The following is a 23,812-nucleotide window of genomic DNA, read 5'->3' as shown; positions in this document are numbered from 1 at the left end:
ATGCCATTTCTTATTACATTGTTTCGATATAATAGAATATGAGTTTGCAATTCCAAATTTAGAAAACTATGCAAAAACCTGTTCACCACGTCCTGGTGGACAGAAAAACTGTGTCCAGTTTTTGTTTCCACCACACCAACTTATTTTCTATTTAAGATCATGTATATTATAAATTAATAAAATAAAAAATAAATACCCACAAAAATGTAAATTAACATTTTATTTACGAGATCATATCAATGCTTATTTTATTACGTATAATAAATATAACGTGTATGAGATATCAAATATGAAATATTGCTAAAATACAATATGCTATTTTACTCATTTCCTTGTTTAATCGTATTCTGATACAAATCTAGAATAGACCTTAGACGTGCCCACAAAGACATCATTACCAAAATGTTTTAGACGGTTCGATTCTTGAAGAAGAATGCCCTATACATGTTAATGTTACATTAATGAAAATTTACGTTAATCGACTTTATTTTTACATAGATACATATTATTTCTTATTTACGCCTTGTCAACCCCCGAAAAGAATGTTATGAAGTAAAATTTGTTACGAGCAATTATGATAGGAAGAATAATGTAATCAATTAGAAAAAACGTGAGATAAAAATTTATGGAAATTTGTAAGTTACGGCGTAGAATGCGCAAGGCTGTGCGTAGTGAATGGAATCGGGATCAACAAGTAGTTCGGAGCGCTTATTCCGCGCATGCCCAGTCTCGAGATTCAGACTTTCAATCTTCAAAATGGCTGCTTACATCTTAGGCTTATTATATAAGCATTTTAATTAATCTAAACTACCATTTAAAGTATTTTTGTATTGACCTTCCGTTCTCAGGTACAGTTGAATTTTCTAAAGCTACACTATAGCTACGCTACATTTCATATGCATGTGGATCTACTCAGTTCTAATAACGTATAAATAATAAAAATTTACACAATGCTATATTTCTGCATCTGTTTCTTTGATTATTTTCTTTAAAGGCAAATAAAGAAAGGCTGACTTATTTTGTCCATTTTTGTGTCCAAGTTAGCGCTCTTATTATTATTACCTTCACGACTACTTCACGACAAATTCAAATTTAATGACGTGGAATAAGTGATACATGTATCTTATGTTCCTTAATAAACATATTTTATTTTTTATTTTTATTTTACTGTCTCTCGAGAGAAGAATGTTTAACCGTGAGACTGAAACTGTGATGCTATTTTAATATTTATAATACGAGAAGTCTAACACGATACTAGAAATGAATATCTATCGATTACACATTCAGTCCAACTTTCCCGGCCACCACCTCAATTTACTAATCAAAGGGCGGAACACAAATGTAGGAGGAAAACAAAACATGATTATATTAGTCAAAACCATTCAAAGAATTTCTACGCAGTTCATACTATAATAAATAATATAAAAATGTTTTTTCTTATCAAATTAATACCGACCTTGAAGAAGGTCCATGGGCTGATCTATTTATATGCAATATATATGTCACCGGAATATAACAAAATCCGCAATAAACTTACCGAACTTACGCGTAAAATAATAAATAACTAAAGAAAATTGAAAATTGTATAAGTCACTAACCTAACCTTACCGAATCTAAACGGATTTCCGATAGTTTATAAATTTACCACGAGACATTGCAAATTGACAAATTTGCGAAAATGTGGGCGAAAATAATAAAATTTATTTCTCGTTTAGAATCTTACGACAGTTAAGTATTTGTAAACTTGCGGATTTTGTTATCTTATGATATACATATTATATGCTTACATATACATATATTACTTCTATCTATATCCAAAAAAACGTGTATCAGGTATTACGTATCAATAAAGTAAATCAACCAACGAAACAGGTACGAAAATGTAAGTGCATAATATATACTATGCTAACTCGAAGTAGATTAAGGTGATGAAGGTTCTATGATGGCATCCACTGTATACATACTTTCTATTCAATATATAAGACAATCTCATTATACAAATTGACTTGATATAAATTCAGTTCACCCACACATTGACGTCAGTATCGCTATTATGAATTAAGTTACAAGTTATTTTTGTCTTCGACATCAATTTAGATACGTCGATAAAAATAGAACTATTGTGTAACTAAAAGGATAATGAAAAATACCTTCTTTTAGCCACCTTGGAATTTCATAGTGCTAATTGGATTTTGACTTTAATTATATTAAATTTTTGGTACATTGTTAGGTTTAGTTAAGATACCTTTTATCGTTTATATTTTCGATTTCCTTCCGAAAATTTCCTTAATGTACAAGTAAATTTAAATTTAATTTAAAGGTGTAACATTGGTGTGGCTGCACCTGCGCTGCGCATCTTGGCTGATCATACGAGTTTTTTTTAACGATTAAAATATGAGAAGGGCAATGTCTGATAAGTAGTTTTTCGTTGAGCACAAATGTTATTTTGTGATCGTTATTATAATTTTCCGGCACCGGGGCCAATGAATCCTAGACCTAGAATATTATATTTCAGTAATGAGTATAATATTTTGTATTTTCCAATAGGTGGTCCGAAGCATTGGAATACAGCGAGCCATGTTAGACTCCCCGAGACCTAGATTACACAAAATCGATCACGACTAGGTCACCTAAATGGCGCCCTGTGTAATAGTCGAATTCACAGATTTTACAATGCTGACCCAACGAATGTTAATTCTCAACATAATTGCGATATACGTCCTTCATACCGGTGAGTTCAAATATTTATCATATGTTTTAATTTACCTGGGTTTGATCACCGGCCAAGGTGCTTCGTATCGGAAGGTACAGCTGATGTTCAGGCATCAATGAAGCATACGTAAATATTGCTAAATGCGCCGCATTTTATACACCATTCCATGTTCTCATTATTAACCATGACGGTAAATTTGTTAATTAGGATTTTGTGATGACGCGATACCACACAGTCGTTACACGAATGGATCTTTGGAGCCTCCGGCGCCGGACACTCGTTCGGTGGGGCGTGTGCCACCATACCAACCGCCCATTATTGGAATACCGGGGCCCATGCAGGTCCCTGGAATTAGACCTCACAACCCATATACGCGAGTGGATGCTTGGCACCGTGAGTATGGTTTATCGACGCCGACATAAGAGCATCAATTTAACAACAAGAGTTCTGTAGTCAAGATTCTGAAGCAAGTCGATTTTATTATTATAATAAAAAGTATTTATGCAGCGTAATAATTTGATGTGGTTCTTACGTAGTGGCTGATGATATTGATGATGGAGGTGATGACGGCGGATGCCATGTGCCATGTACCAAAGAATATTTCGCTTGTCAGGTATGTTTTCAGTCCTTATACTAATAATAATAATAAAAAAACTATGTTATGTAATCCTTATACAAAACATTCATGTTTCAAAAATATATCGTATACTTATGTTACGTGTTTATGTATTTTTAATAGTTATTCGTGTTGTTCCCATGAGAATGTAAGTGCGTGCTCCTATTTCGCCATGCCTCCTGCTGATAGAGGAAAAATGTTTTTAATTTATTTAATTTATGAACTATTTTATTATTATTAATTAACTATCAATTTATTATTATTAATACTTAAGAAGTCATGTGGAACATGGTGTAATGGTTGCAGCTCAGTACAAACATTGTGTAAAATAAAAAACTTGGCGATTAAAAATAGTGGCGGAGAGTTTATTGCCAGTTCTTCTCTTCCGTTCTACGTCCTTGATTTGAGAACTGGCAGTAAATGTAATATTATTTGTACATAGTGTTACCTATATGAATAAACGATTTCGGCTTTTGACTTTGACTTTATGCCTGTACTTTATGAAGTACATTTGCAATTATCTCCATATTCTTATACCATGTTAATTTAATTGTGCAAAACTATTCACAAAATATTTTCACTTATAATAGAATTATTGTCGTTTAAATTATCGATACTTAAGTCGTGATGCGATATAAGTTAATGGTAGTTATGACTTGAACAGATGTTTACTGTTCTAGGCATGTTTGTCTTTAAAACGTTGATATACGGTTTATGATGTCAGGCATCCTGTACATGCATCGATCTTGAAAAGTGGTGCGATGGCAATACGGACTGTAAGGACAACGAAGACGAAGCCGACTGCAGCAAGTCATGCGATGAACAGGACAGCCACACGCTCTGCCACGGTACCAATGTCTGCATCTCCTTTGACTGGATCTGCGATGGGGACAATGACTGCGGTGACTTCTCCGATGAGGCTCATTGTGGTGACTTTTATTTACTACTTTTCATTACATAGGTATTAACACTGTCTTCTACAAATAAACTCTTAAGCCGTCGACTTCTTGCATACTTGTACTACCAAGATATATATACGTAAGTATAACTCGCTCGTTATTGAACGTCTTAGATTTTACAAATCCAACTTCAGCTTAATGGTTCTGAATTAGCATATATTGTATCTTAAGCTACCTCTGTACATAATTTATTCATTTGACGATATCTAATTCGAAGACGTTTTTGAACTACTCAAAACAAACAAAACGTAGGACAGTGCTATTTGTTTTGGTTAATATGGGAAGGCAATTGCTGTCCATAAATTTCTATTACCACACCTTCTTTGTCACTGCGTACTTATTGAAATTATAAATGTTTAAATGCTTTTTTACTTACACTAGGTTCTGACTTGAACTGTACCGAAGCGCAGTTCTCGTGTGCCAACGGACTGTGCATTCATAAAGAGTGGATGTGCGATGGAGATAACGACTGCCGCGACAACACTGATGAAATTAACTGCTCAAAAGACAAGTAAGAAAATTATCGGGAATAATAAAGAAAAAAGGTTACCGACCACATCTAATCGCATAAAGGTTTCTTATTAGTGTAGCGAGAGAGAGAGAGAGAGAGACCGCCCTCCTCATAATGTATCGGTTATAATAATAAAAATTCAAGTCCGCGGTGGACTAAAGTCGGAACAACCTCCAGTCTCATGTCAATAAAATTACATGTGGTATAATTTTGTTCACGTTAAAAAGAGTATTTGACACAAATAAATCTTGTGAATACCGTTAACGTATATACTTTGAGTAGCAAAGTCATTAACCGTAAGTGATGAATGCGTAAATATTAATGAAGAATACATTTTATTTCAATGGTTGATGAATACTAAAACTATCCACTGTACTCTGTAGTATGGTAATGGTTGCCGAGATGGAAATAATCCCATTGATGGGGATCTCGTCGACGTCGAGTTACGTCAATAGATTTATTTTGCATACATTACGTGATATCATCCTTCGTCGCCTTCGTGAGTTACGTAACATTATGTAACGAAATTTCACTAAATACATTTTCAATTTCTATTTTAACGGAACGATCTGACCATATTATGATATAATTTAGCCTCTATACCTATATGGAATCAGGTTAAACGTTAAGATTAAATATTATTCTGTACATAAACTGTGTATTGTCTTTTTCTTAGTAAAAAATAATACTCAAATAAAATACTAAAGAAGTTTCAGAATGAGTTCGGTTATTCGCTATAAGGCTGTTGCACTGAGCGACTTATGTGCTTGTACAAATTAATAGTACTCTTTAAGTACGGAATTCGTTTTGAACAAATAGATAAAAAAAGCACGGATTCGAATCCGTCGACACGACAGTCGCAGTTTGGATAAGTGAATAATTGATTTCGTGAAATTAATTAAATATTTTGTTTAAAATAATCAAACTTTACCAGATCTATTAAAGTCTGAATCTGAAGGGTAATAAGATGATTCTGAAACCGTTTGTGAGGTATCGTTAAAATCGAGGCTAGCCTGCACCGGGCGGATCGATATTGTGTCGGGCGGCGAGGGGAGCGCGCCGGGGCGGGCGGGTTTTCCGTCACCATGGCAACGCGCCCACACAAGCCTTGTGCCATCCACGTGCGACCCAATATACCCATTTCCGTGGGCGACCGATGTATTGAAACAAACTGTTTTTAATTATGTTATTTCTTAGCAGCTCTTGACCTTAACGTATTATCCCATTTTAATTGAATAAGTCTTGGTCGGAAATAGAATTTTCTCGACTTAGCAATAAAATTTCTTGACGGTCGCCGAGCATAGTACCACTTATTTTTAGTTAAACAACAAGTAAAAAACTTACTCATATTTACCTACATAAGTCTAACGGTAAACACCTCGTCGAATAAAAGATAATTTAATTCCAAAATTTACACAGCTTCGTACAATTGTTGCAATAGTATTATGCAGTTATATCACAATAACCTTGTTTTAACTTTTTGTAGATTAGGAATGTATTTCCATTTTCTCAATGGCCGCTTTATTCATTTAAATGTCTTTGACGAAGGTCGAAGCCAGAGCGTTAGGACAAGATTATAGTAATCGTTACTTTTGTGTTGTATCTAGATGCAGAGACAATCAGTTCACGTGTATATCAGGCGACTGCATACCTCTTCACTGGCGATGCGATAAGGAGGCCGATTGCCCTGACGGCTCGGACGAGATCCATTGCCGTAAGTGTGAAAAGCAACGCTCATATGTGATAGAAATAAAACAGAACACCACCATTCATACCATCTGTCAAAATGTTTTAATATGTCTATCCCGTTATGGGACTGCGGATCTTAAGAAATGTTTTGATTTAATTAGTATTCGTATCAAGACCGTCTGTAGAAGCATAGATAAACTAGATTTTACTAGGCTTTTTGGTTCGGACATATACTAGCCTACTTCTAAACCGCGATAGTTAGATAGTGGTTTTAAAAGGTTTCTGCGAAACGGACGTAGTTTTCATCTTAATACGTACTAGAATAATTTATAATGAGCACATTTTACCAGTTTAGACGGCATTCCAAGATAATGCTTTGAAAATCAACAAACGCACAGGATGTTTTTGAAGTATAGGGAAAAAGAGTAAATTTTTACGATGCGCGCGCACACCGTCACAAAAAGCCGACACCCGCACACCGTCACAAAAAACCGACACCATGAATATCTGTTCAAACTTCAGTAAAACAGTCTGGGCCGATAGTAGTGAGCGCTTACTCTGTTTTTTCGACAAGTTGCATAGTCTGTCATGGCGTAGAGTTTTTTAGAGTCGTGTTTATTTATACCAAAATAATGATTTCTATACGAGAAAACCCGTTCTAATGTGATAAAAAAGAGTGTTTATTGTAAAATATCATGATAAGTAGGTACATATTATATAGTTTCGATTGACCATTAAAATGGACAAGAAAAATGCAATTCGAAGAGGGAAACGTCCCTCTAAAGTACTCGAAGAAAATTATTACGCCAAAGAAGTATAAATTCTAATGCGTGTACAATCGTGGATTCGTACAATTGTGGATCTGGGTTTATAGGATTTATATAGGGTATCTTAAGACAAGGTTAAGCACGCTTAAATTCCATGATGAAAGACGATGCTGCTCCACCCCATTGAGAGATGCAGTAAGATAATATCGGAGTCAGAAGGAATTCCAAATATGCTCTTAAATTATTCCCAAGTATATGTAATACATTAATTAATGAATATCTACTTTTACGCAGTGTTATTGTAATATGTACAGCTGTCGATCTCTTACGATGCGGCGAAAACGAAATTCAGTGCGACAATGGAAAGTGCGTGCGTAAAGACTTCCGGTGCGACGGTGACAACGATTGTGGTGACTGGACCGACGAGGACTCTTGCCCTCTTCTGCCTGGAAATTGCAAAACCACCGAGTATAAGTAAGTTGACTAATTATTTCTTTAATCTGTTTCACTGATCGTTCGGTGATCAAAGTTTTTTAATTGCATAACACTGTCTTATTCCTTTTTTAAACGTAAAATATGAAATATCAAACATGAGAGACAGAGATTGTCTTACATTAAAATTTACTTTTACAAATAATATAATATAGATGCAACGACGGAAGATGCATTCCTAAGAGTTGGCGATGCAACATGGACAGAGACTGTGACGGTGATGACGAACTCAACTGCGAAGCACTCGGAATACGGAATTGCACTGCAGATGAGTTCACGTGTGAGGACAGGCGTTGCATATTGGTAAGAATTGAAGTATTCCTAAGAAACATTTAAGTATTTCACGACTTAGAATGTAACCAAACACGGCTTTGTAGAAAACCTGGTTATGCGACGGCGTCCGCGACTGCTCCAACGGTGAGGATGAAACAAATTGTGAAGTAAACTGCGAAGAAGACCAATACATGTGCAAATTACAAACAAAGTCAGCATTCCGTAACTGTGTGAATAGAAAACACGTCTGCGATGGCATGAACGACTGTCCTCAGGGTGACGACGAAGAAAAATGTCCAAAGAAGCGAAAATGTTCCGGAAGAGATAAATGTGAGAGGGAGTGTATCACCACACACGATGGAAAACCGGCGTGTTCTTGCCCGATAGGTTATCACCTGAATGACGACGGTTACAGGTATGAAGTTTTTATGGTATTTTTAGCAATTTGGTTTAATCATTTTTTGACGCTTCATTCTTGTATCACTTGTTTGACTCAACCTAAATTACGCTTTATTTTTTTAATTTAATTGTTTAATTCAGAAAACAAGGTTCCATAACAATGTTAGTAAATTACAGCTTAATACCTTAAGACTAAGTGTTAGTATGTTTACATTAATTCATACCGGAATAAATCCGCATGAAATAGAGGAACAGTGATTCATGTATGGGCAATCGACTCGGTCCGCGATAATGCGGAGGATACCGTTACCGCTATCTCTCACCCTCGGCACCAAGGATGCACATCTCTTGCGTATGGTGGCGTAAAAACAATCCACCCGCGCCTCAGCAAACATCCCCGATGCGCTGCAGAATCGAGGCAGCCGCAACAGCACCCTGAACGCATTATTATATTGGATACGGAAAGCGTTGTATGACAATCGAGTATATTTCGACCATAAGGCGCTCGTATAGAATGATGTGCAGAATGCTCTAAACAAGGTTACTTTCACATCAATTGAGCATCGTGCAAACCTGCGGGCGATCATGTTCGCCCTGACACACAACGCTCTCCGTTCCCTATCTATATCAGCATCGTCCCTGAGGTCGGGTGTCAATATGTGTCCAAGATATTTAAATGTTTTTAAAATTTTTAAAGGGACCCCATATAGCGACATGGGGGGTATACTGGACACACCCTTCCAACCGGCCCCAAAGACCATGACTTCACTTTTATTTACATTATATTTCAAACCATGACTAGCCGCATATACCTCACAGAGCTTAAGGAGACGTCTAACCCCGCAAACCGACGCACTCAGCAGCACCATATCGTCTGCGTAGCTGATATTGTTAACGCACACACCGTCCACGTGACAGCCGATACGCTCGCTGCTAAGCGTCTCAATCAAAGCGTTTATATATAAATTAAAGAGAGATGGAGAGCTCAGTCCACCTTGTCTTACTCCACACTGCATCGTATAGGGCTTAGACAAGGCACCCATCCATTTAACATTATTGATTTGGTTACCATACCAAAACTTAAATACGTTAAGAAGTTCTTGAGGAACACTTATATCCTCTAGTTTCTTCCAAAGTAGATCGTAGCAAACCAAATCAAATGCCTTGGAAAGATCAAGGAAACAGGCATACACCGCCGTCCTCCGACGCAGATAGTATGAAACGGTGTGCTTAAGACTCAGTATAGCACCATCTGTAGACAGCTTGGGTCGAAACCCAAACTGGTTATCGTGCAAATGTATATATTTTTAGCAACCAGAAGTGATAATCAAATAAAAGAAAACAATTCGAAATAACGTAAGAAGTGATTTAAATAAAAATAACTTTATCAAAGAACAAAACACGGTATATTCGAAATCACACTAAATCTACCTTAAAATTAATCTTATACAATCAAAACAACACGACTTTGGGTATTTTAAAAACAACCGTTAACCTTAAAACTATTACACAAAAACCACCGAATAAGAATAACATAGAACGATATCACAGTATGCGGCCTCGATACCAACAACCTTACTTGTTTACGTCCGAGCAACCAATGAGCCCGTGGCACATTGAGGCCTTTCCTTTTTAGAAGGCGGGTGGGTATCGAAACTACCCACTGCAATTTCTGCTTATACGGCCTCTCCTGACCGTGCACCGTCCTCGGATGCACTGTTGATCTCTTCTTTGGAAGAACTGGTGGAAGGCACGCCGGTATCTTGGTCGCCATGTTCACCCATATGTAGTTCCAGTGTTGTTGAGGAAGCCGCAGGACTAGTACACGCAGCTGAAGGCTCACCAACGTCATTGGGGTATTCGTCATCGCAATCTGTGCAACAATTATTCTGTTAGTTAATCATGACGACATTACGTTAGTGCCTAGTCTGTCATTCATCCCTCATCCAAGGCCCTGATACAAAAGCACACTTCCACAACTTTAGCTAAAACACTTCGCTTTCAAAAGTATGCATACATCATCTCACAAAACATCTCACACATTCTCATACTTAAACTTGTACAAGTTCCCCCGTTAGCAACGTGAACCAGGACTGCGCCTGAAGTGCGTTCAAAGAACACACCACCCGGGACAGCGCCCGTAACACTCTCAAAAGAGCACCAGCACTAAGGCTGCCAGGACTGCGCCTGAAGTGCGTTCAAAGAACTCACCACCCGGGACAGCGCCCGTAACACTCTCAAAAGAGCACCAGCACTAAGGCTGCCAGGACTGCGCCTGAAGTGCGTTCAAATAACACACCACCCGGGACAGCGCCCGTAACACTCTTAAAAGAGCACCAGCACTAAGGCTGCCAGGACTGCGCCTGATATGTATTCAAAGAACAAATCTTCCGGGACAGCGCCCGCCACGCGCACAGGATGCACGTCAGCCGAGGCCCGCTTCTCAAGGTTGCTGGCCTCAGGAACACACCATGACCGCACCACATTGGCAGTCCGTTTCAACCAGGAAGGCACACACTTGCCTCACACTCGCACGCAAGCCAACATATCACGCGCGCATCTTTAACATAAGGAAATAACACATTAGTAACAAGGTTGAAACTTACTTTCGAAAAATGCGGCACAACTCTCAGACCAAAAATAATAATTAACACAACTAAAGACCGAAACTAATACAGAGAATAACCACTAAAAACCTAAGATAGCCGTTCCTGACAGTGCAGCGTCCTCGACCGCAGCATCACTTGCAACCTGCTCATAATTGTCTAGCGCAGTCTCTGTAAGGGAACTTATAGTAATCTACCTAGCTTCGTGTCATAGCCTGAAGTGTATATCTTGAATTGTAGGGACGAAAAATGACATTTATCTCTATTTCTCCATTACCAGAACCATGTGCGCAAGCGTGCACTCAAGCGCACATAGATAAGGTCTATCAAAAAGCAAATATTACAGAATTAGATAGCTTCAGACTTAACACGAATAAAGATAAAACTCAGTATATTTATTTGCAATACACTGTCACAACGACAGTGGCTCCTAGTGCTCTCCTAAGCGGCAATTTGTTAAAACAGAGACCCATACATTTTGCATGTTCTCTAAGTACACATTACCACCACAAAAATTTGAAACAGAGACCCATAAACTCAAACTCAAAATATCTTTATTCAAGTAGGTAACCAAGTACACTTTTGAATAGTCAAGTTAAATTAATCGTAAATTTACATTTACTACCAGTTCGCAAGTCAAGGGCGTAGAGCGGGTAAGAAGAACTGGCAAGAAACTTTCCGCCACTCTTTTTAATCGCCAAGTATTGTCATACAAATTGTTTGAACTGGAGCAATTCAATCCCAAGGATTAGGATCATTTAAGTAGTCCTCAAATTTATAAAAAGCTTTGTTGATTAATTTTCGTTTAACGAGGACTGGAGGCGCGGGATGTTACTTTATAAAACTTTATACCTATAAGCTAAATATTTGAAGTGGTTATATAGTGGACTGTATTTTTTTCTTATTGATACCTAATATGATTGCTCAATAATGGACAATGGGAAAAAGAAAGAAAGGATGTCGGCACAGTACCTTCAACCTCGTGGCTTCTTCTAGTGGCTTCTTTCCTTTGTTGTACACCAATGAACAATCACTTTCACAAATTATACTTAATCAAGTTAAAGTTAATTGAATTTAAGTATAGTTAAAGTTTATAATAAAAAAGTAAATGTTTAAAAGAAAAAGGAAGCGTTGCGAGCGTGCGGCGAATAATCAACCATAACGCGGGTCATCAAAATTGTCACTAATTAATTCTTATTAGAGACTCATCGTCGTGCGCGCCACCTATAGCCCGTTCCGGAACTAGTACCGTCATAGGATTGGGACATAAAATAGGTGGGTGATGAGACATGCGTCTAGGAATTATTAGGATGGGTATATGTATTGAGCAACCATTATTTAAAATCAAAAATTATTATAAAAATAACAATCCGGCGCAACCATTCCCCCGGGTTTGAAGGGTTGCCTTCAAGAAAAACTAGAAAGTAAATGAATAGCGATATGAAAAGCGATCTAAAGAAAAGTTTATTAAAGTAACTAACTTAACTAACGACTTATACAAATGTAAACTAACTAACCTAACTAATGACCTATACAAATGTAACTATTCGCTAGGTAGGGGACAGAGACGTACTACAGGACGTAGATAGGTACCTGACGCCGTGCGAACGCGGACCACACGTGTAACACCGTTTGAACCAGGGAAAACTTCCTCCACTATTCCTAACGGCCAGTGGAGCGGCGGTGCATTGTCAACAATAACTATTACAACATCGCCGTTAGAAATTGGCTTAGCTGGCGTGTTCCACTTGTTCCGCATTTGCAATGTATGAAGGTAATCAGACTTCCAGCGCTTCCAGAAGGACTGCACTAGCTTGTCAACTAACTCATGACGCGAAAGCAAATGTAATCTATCTTCTTCGATTTCTCTAGCTGGTAGATACTTTAGCGGTGTTAAGTTTAAAAAGTGAGCGGGTGTTAACGCGAGAGGTTCCGATGGATCATTGGATAGCGTGCGACACAGTGGCCGCGAGTTCATCACTGCCTCGATCTGTGCAAGTACAGTGCTGAACTCCTCGAAAGTTAGAATTTGATCACCTATCACCCGGTATAAATGAGCTTTAAGGCTTTTAATATTGGTCTCCCAATTGCCACCAAAATGACTAGCAGCAGGAGTATTTAATGACCAATCAATGCGAGTTTCAGCTAATACGTGACCAAACTCAGAGTTAAAGTGTTTTGAAACTAAGAAGTCGTGTAACTCCGAAAGCGTGCGCTTTGCGCCTACGTAATTAGTGCCGTTATCTGAGTACACGCGAGCCACGGGACCACGGCGTGATAGAAAACGCTTAAAAGCTCCAAGGAAGCTAGCTGTGCTCAAATCACCTGCAACTTCTATGTGAACAGCGCGGGTGGTTAAGCACACAAAAAGACATACGTATGCCTTGAACGAGCGAATTCCGCGTCCACGCGAACTACTCACTTTAAAGGGACCCGCGTAATCAGTGCCAGTATGTACGAAGGGTTTAGCGACTGGTGTAACTCGGCAGGAGCGATGATCGGCCATTTCAGGAAAATTTGGTTTAGCGCGGAGTCGAAAACAGGGTAAACATTTGTGAACCCGGCTTCGAATTAAATTTCGAGCGGACAAAATCCAATATTTTTGACGCAGTATGGACATCAATAGCTCCGGACCTACATGGCAATTCAATTTGTGATAGTAATCCACTATAAGATTCAAAATATGACCTTTCCGAGGAAGTATGAGTGGATGCTTACTATCAAATTTTATATCGGCGTTACTCAACCGTCCTCCGACTCTAAGAAGTTTGTTCTGAAGGAATGGCTTGAGACGCTGAAAAGCAGGGGTACATCGCTTGCCTGTACGTAAGCTAGCGATTTCGTTGAAGAAGTGGGACCGTTGAAGGTCACTCAGTATTAAATTCTCAGCGTAATCTAAATCCGCTGCGATTATAGTACTACGCCGAGGCAATAATTTAACAAAACGACAGATATAAACGACAATGCGTAAAAGCTTTGACCAAGATGAAAAACGATTTGCAAGCGTAATTAAAAAACTTTTCTCAACCTTTTCACAGTCTTCAGCAGTGAAAAGAGTTACATGCTTCTTTACTTCTGGAGGCTGAGACACAGTAGATGGATTAAAATCCGTAACAGGCCAAAAACTTGGATCTGATAGAATCCATTGAGGACCGCAGAACCAAAGCGGATGATCAATGATTTGTGCGGGACTAAGGCCACGAGATAAACAATCAGCGGGGTTTTCATGGCCAGCGATGTGATAAAATGTTCGCGGTGGAAATTCATTCTGAATCTTAGAGACTCTATTAGCAACGAAAGTATCCCAACGATGGGGCGAAGAATGCACCCAACAAAGAGCTACAGTCGAGTCTGAGAATGCGAAAACACGATCTATATTAATGCGATTGTTACAAGTATTAATTACATTAGCAATTAAGTTGCTTAGGACTAATATTGCACAAAGCTCGAGACGTGCTAGCGAAACCACCTTACGAGGTGACACTTTAGATTTAGCGCTTATCAGACTAAATGAGTTTTTGCGAAGACCTTGACTGTCTCTTACATGAAAGTACACAACTCCTCCGTAGGCCCTTTCACTTGCGTCCGCGAAGCCCACAACGGTTACAACATCACCGGACGCGATGCCAACATGTCGTGGAATTTTAATTTTTCCAAGAAGAGGAAGTTCCTCCTTAAAACGGGACCACTGTTGAATGATGTGGTCGGGTGGTATATCATCCCAATCACATTCACACAACCAAAGTTGTTTTATGAGAAGTTTTGCGTATAAGACCACTGGTGCAACAAATCCCATGACGTCCCATATCCTAGCGACACACGACAGAATAGTACGCTTTGTACATGATTCAGCGGTTGTACAGATTTTAAGACTAAAATTATCTGTTGCGGGTGACCAACATAGTCCTAGTACCTTATGCGAATCAGAGTCATCAAACTCCTTTACAGCAGAGAGACGATGCGACGGCGTAATAGAATCCAAGACTCTTTGTGAATTGCTTGTCCATTTAACAAGATCAAATTGTCCGGCTTTCATCAAAGCGATTACTTCCGCAGCGGTGGAAATAGCCTCATCTTCGTTGTCAATGCTGTAGACAAAATCATCCATATACAAACCAGTGTTGACTGTTTGCTGTGCTCGCGGATAAGAAGCACCTTCATCCAAAACTAGTTGCTTTATGGTACGAAGAGCGTGAAACGGGCTAGACTTCAGTCCGAAACAAACGCGGTTAAATTCATAAACCTTCAAGGGTTCTTGCGGCGAAAAGCGATACAGAATGCGTTGGAACCTTCGGTCACATGGCCGAACTCCAATGCAAAGAAACATTTGACGAATGTCAGCGGAGAGAGCGATACGAAATAAGCGAAAATTAACAATAATATGAAATAAGTTTCCTTGCAGATTTTGCCCATTATATAAAATGTCATTAAGCGAGATTTGGGAACTGGACTTTGAACTACCGTCCAGGACGATGCGTAATTTAGAAGTAAGTTTATCTTCTCTTATTATACCATGGTGAGGTATTGTATATGAGGGTAAATTCCGAGTTTCTTCAGTGTCTAGAGGAGCGGGAGAAATATAACCCTTATTTAAATATTCACTAATCACGTTATCATACGCCTCCTTTAATTTAGGTGATGCCTGCATTTTACGTTCTAAACAAAGAAAGCGATTTTTAGATTTCTTAAACGAATCACCTAATGAAAATACATCCCCTTTAAATGGAAGCGCGACCATGTATCGACCATCCGTATCACGGGTAGTCGTGCTGCTATAGATATCTTCACACGCCTTATCATCTGGACTCAATAGTTGCGGGGCGATTACTTCTTCTATCTGCCAGAATTTACGTACAGCAGCGTCAAGCGGGTCTGTAGCACAACAATATGAGACAGACGCGTGATCATCAACTAGAGCAGGAGCAGAGCCGACAATAACATAACCTAACACGGTTTCTAAAGCGAGCGGTGAGAGACAATCAGACTGACCTTGAACTTTACGGGATAAGAGAAGGTGAGGAAAGATTGATGCTCCAATCAACAAATCAATATCTCCAGAGGCAGCGTAGGTATCGTCAGCTAAAGGTAAATTATTAAAATTGATCAACGACGAAATGTCCACAGACACAGTGGGCAAGCGCTCCGTGACCTTGTCGACTACGAGCGAGTCCATGCTAAAACACACACTGAGATCAAAGCGGGAAAAGAATTTCACCGAAACCGAACTTAGAATTGGCTTAGTAGTGCCTCCAATCCCTTTAACCACTGAACATGAGGGTTTCTGGTTTGTCTCTAAACCCAACCGCTGGCATAAGCTGCGACTGGCGAAATTACTTTGCGAGGCACTGTCCAATAAAGCGCGCACATTATGTTCCCTACCTTGCGAATCGAAAACAACAACGCGTGCGGTAGCGAGTAACACCGTAGTAGGTGTGCGGGAAGCATTACAATTAGATAAGGAACACAATGTGACGTCATGGGGTTGCGTGGGTATCACCGAAGTTCGCCCTTTATTAGCGGTACTACTGTCAACCGAAGTGCTGGCAGTGGCAAGGCGCACAGTGGAAGCGGCATTGCGCAGCGTGGCAGCAGGTAAAGTGCGTGAAGTACTGTCACCAGACGTGGTGCCCGTGGCTGCGGCGCTGTTATTGTTATCAAAGTGTAGCATGGTGTGATGTAAATTATTACACCGGCGGCAGCGTGAAGAAGAGTTACAGGCAGTTAATCGGTGCTTCCCTAAGCAGTTCACGCACAGATTATTCGCCTTAACAAATTTAAAACGATCGTGAGCGGTCATGTTATGAAAAGTTGAGCATGTATACAAATGTTCGTGTCGCGTATTACATAGGGAACACACCGGCTGCGTAGGTGCAGTCGCCGTATTTAGGTATGTATGCGTTGGTTTTGAAATTTTGCTTGTCGTATCATATTTACGTTCCAAAGTTTTCTTAGCATCATATTTACCTGAAGTGCGTTGTAATATTTTTAGGTGTTCGCGAATAAAACTTATAAACTCGCTACATGTTGGTATATCTGAACTGCGTTTATACAGTTCGAATAAACGAACTGTTTCAGTATCTATTTTTTTTAAAGCCATATACATAAATATGAAATCGGCTAGGTTATCTAGCTTTAAATGCTCAAGAGCGGCAACTGAAGAAGAAAATGTTTCTAAAAATTGCTCAAGGTTATTTGCGTTTGCTATAGACATCGCCTTAATATCGTAAATTTGATCTAAATACGAGGTTGCGAGATAACGCTTGTCTTCAAATTTATCAATAAGTGTTTTATAAATTATTTCATAATTTGCGGCGCAAGGTGTAAACCCGGCGCAAGCCGATTTTGCTTTGCCTGTTAGTTTTCCTAATAGGTAATATATCTTTTCACCGTCCGTAAGTGATTCATTTTCGTGTATGGTGGTCTTAAAGTTATTATAGAACAAAGGCCAAGACTTAATATCCCCGTCAAAAGATACCAACTCGATAGGAGGCAAATAGGGCTTAAGCCTCCGCGGCGTATCCTTATCAGTTTTATTAGCACTACAGCTGTACAGTGAAACTAAGCGCTTGACGCGGCTGTAAAGCCGCTCGAATGCAATTAAACTTTTAAATTCTGAAGTCGCCTTAGGATTTAAAGATAACAAGCGATTATTATAATCATCTAAGATTTTAATAAAGTCTGAGCGTAACGTTTCAATATTACTACTCGCGTCGAGAAAGTTTTCCCTCATCAAAGGGTCACAATCCGCATCTTTAGATAGGTCAAATACCTCTTGTAAACAAATGAATATTGTATTCCGTTTTTGTTCTAATAATACGAGTTGTATATCTACAGCTAGATCTGTAGATTCCGAAAGCTTATCACTCTTCGGCATTTTTAATTTAAAATAGCGGTAAAATTATAGTTATTCAATATAATAGAATAGAAAAGCAATTAAGAATAATTAGGTATAAAGTTTACTGAAGTGCAAATATGTTGCAGTGACCGACAAACTATGCCAAGGTCACGCGTACGTTTAACAAAGCGATGCAAGTAATGATCGAAATGTTATAAGCATAACATTACAATTGCTTAGCTAAATTATTATACTAAGCGAAAATAAGCGGAGCGTAGGTAAAACTATAAGCTAAGAAATATATCTCGGCTCGTTTGGACCAACTTTTAATGGAGGCGCGGGATGTTACTTTATAAAACTTTATACCTATAAGCTAAATATTTGAAGTGGTTATATAGTGGACTGTATTTTTTTCTTATTGATACCTAATATGATTGCTCAATAATGGACAATGGGAAAAAGAAAGAAAGGATGTCGGCACAGTACCTTCAACCTCGTGGCTTCTTCTAGTGGCTTCTTTCCTTTGTTGTACACCAATGAACAATCACTTTCACAAATTATACTTAATCAAGTTAAAGTTAATTGAATTTAAGTATAGTTAAAGTTTATAATAAAAAAGTAAATGTTTAAAAGAAAAAGGAAGCGTTGCGAGCGTGCGGCGAATAATCAACCATAACGCGGGTCATCAAAATTGTCACTAATTAATTCTTATTAGAGACTCATCGTCGTGCGCGCCACCTATAGCCCGTTCCGGAACTAGTACCGTCATAGGATTGGGACATAAAATAGGTGGGTGATGAGACATGCGTCTAGGAATTATTAGGATGGGTATATGTATTGAGCAACCATTATTTAAAATCAAAAATTATTATAAAAATAACAATCCGGCGCAACCAAGGACTTTGAATTTATTTAGTGATAATTCTCTAATTGCGCTTGGGAGTTTGTTATAAAAACGAATACAATTTCCATATAAAAAGTGGTTTATCTTTTGGAGCCTGGTTGGTCGTACACTCAAATTAGTTCTATTTCGCGTATTATACTGGTGAAAGTCACCATTTGTTTTAAAATCGTTTATATTTTTTTGGACATACAACAAGGCTTCAAGAATATATTGACCAGATAGTGTCATAATATTTAATTCCTTAAACTTATTCCGTACCGACTCCCTCGGAGAAACACAACAAATACCCCGAACAGCCCGCTTCTGCAGCACAAATATGGATTGAACCTCTGCAGCAGCACCCCACAATAAAATGCCGTACGACATAACGCTATGAAAGTAGCTATGATACACAATTTTAGCCGTGTCCTCATCAGTAAACTGTCGGATTTTCTTTACTGCATATGCTGCAGAGCTCAGCCTATTCGAAAGAGTCTCTATGTGTGGGCCCCATTGGAGTTTACTATCTATTGTTATGCCTAGAAAAACAGTTTTGTCAACAAAGTTTAGTTCACTGTCCTTAATTTTCAGGTTACCAATATCTCGCTTTACGCTAGTAGTTGTAAATCTAATACATTTTGTTTTGTTCTCATTAAGCAGTAAGTTATTTACATTAAACCAGTTAACTATACGACAGATAGAATTGTTTACATCGTCCAATAATACGTTATTCCTATTCACTTTAAATAGAAGTGAAGTGTCATCAGCAAACAATACCATCTCATGAACTTCGTTGACAAAGAATGGGAGGTCATTTATGTAAATCAGAAATAAGAAAGGCCCGAGAATCGATCCTTGGGGGACGCCCATTGATACCTGCGAACCCGGAGAGGTGACTCCATTGACATGAACTCTTTGGATCCTTCCCTTTAAATATGAATTCATCAGGCTGGAAGCTTTGCCATCAACGCCATAGTGTTGAAGCTTTCCAACGAGTATATCAGGATGAACACAGTCAAAGGCCTTTGACAGGTCACAAAAGACGCCGACTCCATCATATGATTCTTCCCAGGCGTTAAATATGTTCGAAATCAACTTCACACCGGCATCGATTGTGGAGCGACCCTTAGTGAAACCATACTGTTTATTATGTAAGAGTTTATTTTTATTAAAATGTAAATAAAGCTGGTCTAGCATTATCTTTTCAGAAACTTTGCTCAACGCAGGGAGCACGGAAACAGGTCTGAAGTTTGACGGATCAGACTCACTACCTGCCTTGAACAACGGTGTAATCTTACTTAATTTCATTTCGTCCGGAAAGACTCCACAATCGATACAGCTGTTAAAAATTATAGACAATTCAGAGCTTATTACATTAATAACGGAATTTAAAATGACTGTTGACATACCCCATATATCTTTACTTTTTTTTAAATTAATAAGCTTAAAAGTTTTAACGATATCATTACAAGTTATATGTTTAAACTGAAATTTAATATTACATTCAGGTACACATTTTTCTAGCAATGAGATCGCAGCAGCAGGTGAAGAATCTAGGGACTTGGTCGTATTTAGTGGTACATTTGTAAAGAACTCTTCAAAAGAAGAAGCTACCTCTGGGTCAGATTTTATTAACTTCCCTTTAACTTTTAACATATAATCAGTTCGTTTGTCAGACGTTTTACCTGATTCTTCATTTATTATTTTCCAGGTAGCTTTTACTTTATCCATGCTATTTTTTATTTTTGAACTTAAATATTGAGACTTTGCAGTTTTGCAATCTTTTTTGAAATTATTTGAATACAACCTAACATATTCCCTAAATTCCACACTAGTGTTATATTGCATTTCGTCATAGATTTCATATAATTTTAACCTTTTCCTGTGTAACTCCTCATTTGCCCAGTCACAGAAACTTGTTTTCTCAGAGACCAATAAAGTCTTTTGAGTAAATACTTTCTTGAATTCATCAATAAATGATCCAAAAAAAGTATTGTATAAATTATTAGGGGATGAGTTGCCACACAGAAATGGCATTCTATAGACCAATGCTTCTCTAAATCTGTCCAAACGGTCATTTGTAATAGGAGTGATCACAATTTTCTTCTTTTTACATGTTTTTTGTTTCCTTAATTGGAATTCAAACCATTGACCAGTGTGATCAGATTTAAATCTATTGAAAATACAAACATTCAAAGGGGCTATGTCACTATATATGTTATCTATACAAGTTGCGGTGCTAGCTGTTATTCTTGTGGGTGAATGAAATTGATTTATTAAATTGTATGAACGAAAAAGACTAAGTATGCGTACACTTGAATTAGAATGACAAAGTAAATTGACATTAAAGTCCCCACACACAATTAGCCCTTTATTACACTTTACTAATTTACACAATATCTCCTCTAATACATTTTCAACATTATTATAGACAGCTGATGGAGGACAATATAGACATACAACAATGAATTGCTCCAGTTCCACACAGGAGATTTCAATAGTTAGTTCTACAGAGAGGCTGATAATATCCTTTCTTTCTTTGCATTTAAGTTTTTTACTTATTAGGATTAATGAGCCACCATGAATTGCATTTTCGCTGCAAAACACACTACCAACCCTGTGGTTACAAAAATTAAACAAAACTTCATATTTTTTTAGCCAGTGCTCTGTTATGCACAAAAAGTCTATTTTTTGACTATTCAAGAATAGTTCAATTTCTAATTCTTTATTTTTCATCCCCTGTATATTTTGATGAAAGACAATAATTTTTTGGGAATGAATTTTATCACATAATATACTTACCTTATTATTGCAAGAGTGGTGCTCTGTTGTCCTATTATCTAATTTAAATAAATATTATTTGGAATTTCTTCCAAGGTCTTATAATCTAATGCTTGCTCAATAGAAGCAAGGGGTCTAGCCAAATTCTTGGCTGTCATCTCTATAAAATATGATAGCGAAACAGCTATCTGTCTTTTTAAGAAAGCAGGTAGGTAATAATATCTACCCTTTGTAATAAAAAACTTTTTTGTATACCTATTGGTATCTATGACACAAAATTTATCATTATACATTGCCAATGTATGCAATGTTTGATTAAGAATATATCTTGTGTCATTTTCTTCCTTAGCAAAGCTTTGGCTATAGGGAAATGTAAACATAACAATCCTCTTAGAGTCTAAACAACAAAGTTTTTCATATAATACTAAAAGATCATGTTTATTTACATTTCCCCTGTTCCCTATAAAAATTATTAAATTATTACATTTATCATTGCATGTTCTCTATGTGGCCTAAACACATTAGCACCACAAAAATATGAAACAGAGACCCATACCTTTGCATGTTTTCCAAGTGGTCTAAACACGTTAGGACCACAAAAGTTTAAAACAGAGACCCATACGCTTGTATGTTCTCAAAGTGGTCTAAACACATTAGCACCACAAAGTCAAGTCTCGAAGGAAACTGTGCACGCATCCGGCGTCCACTCGCCTTGCCACAACATCAGGAACCAGCTAGTAGCTCTAACTCATACCGGTGGCACGGTAGCGCGAATAACCTTGTAAGGCCCACGCATGCCGGAGTCCAGTTCACCGGTGATTTGTGCAGTCTTGCTCACAAACACAAAGTCTCCGACAGCAAAGGCGTGCGGCCACCGTCGACTCCCGCTAACGCAGGCATCCCGGCACCATCGACTGGTTGCAAGCAGTTCGGAAGCTCGCCACCTGCGAAGAGTTAAGAGAGCCTCCCGATTGGGATTAGAGTTAGTAATTGCCACATCTCACACTAACGATCTGATGACCAGTAACTCCACAGATCACATATCGATACCGACCAGTAACTGCAGTGGTGAAGTCTGCATGGTACTTTGCTTGGAGATGTTCCTCCAAAGTGAGCTGTAGGTATCCTCCACAGCACGTCGGACCACTGGGAACCTTTGTTGCCTACTTCAACACGTAGCTTGTTGCATTAAAGCTCCTTTTCTATAATCATAAGTAAAACTACAATCTGGTAAATATACCCACCAGCGGGCAACTCGTGGCAGAAGATCCTTCTTACGTTCGGTGGCCTTCAAGGCATTGCAATCGGTGATTATCTTAAAACTTATACCAACCAGGTAATGCCGAAAATGTTGGAAATGTTGCAAATGTTGTGGGGTCTCTCTGCATCTTCTACCGCATTTACCATGGAGAGTGTTCAGAGGAGTTGTTCGGATTAATACCTGCAGCTGAGTTTCGTCATCGGACGTCGAGGCAGAGTACGAAATTCCACCCGTATCACCTCGACGTCCGCCGTTCCACAACTGAGCGTTTTTCAAGGCAGTTTTTGCCGCGCACCACCACTTTGTGGAACCAGCTGCCCATTGAGGTATTTCCGAACCAATTCGACTTAGGCTCCTTCAAGAAAAGAGCGTACCGATTCCTGAAAGGCCGGCAACGCACTCGCGAGCCCTCTGGCATTGAGAGTGTCCATGGGCGGCGGTATCACTTAACATCAGGTGAGCCTCCTGCCCGTTTGCCCCCCGTTCTATAAAAAAAAAAAAAAAAAAAGAGCCTTGACGACCGCCAACGTTTCTAATTCATATGATTGGTACTGGGGCTCCGCAACCTGGGTGGGTTACCCAATACTAAAATAGACTACTACTCGTTTATGGCGTATTAAGGCACCATATCCTGCACTGCTAGCGTCGGTGTGTAGTTCAGTGGGAAGGCTCGGGTCAAAAATCGCAAGTATAGGCTCGCTGGTTAATTGCTTTAAGAGTTCTTGTTGGACTTGATCTTGTTCGGGTCCCCATTCAAATTTGACGTCTTTCTTAGTGAGACGCAATATACATGCGGTCCCGTAGCCTTCAATATAACGCCGGAATTATCTAGCTAAACCTAAAAATTGACGTACCTGCTTAACGTTAGTTGGAGTATATGAATTAACCAACGCTTCAATTTTATGCAGACTCGGCCTAACCTGACCATGACTGATAACACGACCCAAGTACTCTATTTTAGTTGTGAGGAAAGAACACTTTCGCAAATTGACAGAGAATCCAGCTTCTGTCAGTCTTCAAAACATCG

At 38.6% G+C, this 23,812-nt stretch overlaps 2 protein-coding genes across 4 annotated transcripts in view; one reads left to right on the top strand and one right to left on the bottom strand.

Moving 5' to 3' along the window:
* LOC125062072 (low-density lipoprotein receptor-related protein 4-like) overlaps positions 1–23,812 on the top strand; it is an 84,639-nt gene that overhangs the window by 1,051 nt on the left and 59,776 nt on the right. For all 3 annotated transcript variants that reach the window (XR_007119172.1, XM_047667671.1, XM_047667672.1), the window contains exons 2-10: positions 2,548–2,731; positions 2,921–3,106; positions 3,250–3,326; positions 4,054–4,258; positions 4,670–4,799; positions 6,407–6,513; positions 7,570–7,729; positions 7,903–8,050; positions 8,125–8,435. Coding sequence is in view for 2 of the 3 variants with exons in the window: in XM_047667671.1 (XP_047523627.1) it covers positions 2,635–2,731; positions 2,921–3,106; positions 3,250–3,326; positions 4,054–4,258; positions 4,670–4,799; positions 6,407–6,513; positions 7,570–7,729; positions 7,903–8,050; positions 8,125–8,435 (1,421 nt within the window). In the remaining variant the exon portion in view is untranslated. The remainder of the gene's footprint in view (positions 1–2,547; positions 2,732–2,920; positions 3,107–3,249; positions 3,327–4,053; positions 4,259–4,669; positions 4,800–6,406; positions 6,514–7,569; positions 7,730–7,902; positions 8,051–8,124; positions 8,436–23,812) is intronic.
* LOC125062073 lies at positions 11,840–15,842 on the bottom strand. Its single transcript, XM_047667673.1, has one exon. The coding sequence runs from the start codon at positions 15,761–15,763 to the stop codon at positions 12,569–12,571; it is 3,195 nt and encodes a 1,064-aa protein (XP_047523629.1). The 5' UTR covers positions 15,764–15,842; the 3' UTR covers positions 11,840–12,568.

The sequence above is a fragment of the Pieris napi genome, chromosome W (genome assembly GCF_905475465.1).
Source record: "Pieris napi chromosome W, ilPieNapi1.2, whole genome shotgun sequence".
In the NCBI taxonomy this organism is placed as follows: domain Eukaryota; kingdom Metazoa; phylum Arthropoda; class Insecta; order Lepidoptera; family Pieridae; genus Pieris; species Pieris napi.
This window is presented reverse-complemented; position numbering and strand designations above follow the sequence as displayed.

Bases quoted from the DNA above. Each gene is read 5' to 3' on its own strand.
- LOC125062073 (XM_047667673.1), bottom strand. From the start codon at position 15,763: ATGGTCGCGCTTCCATTTAAAGGGGATGTATTTTCATTAGGTGATTCG.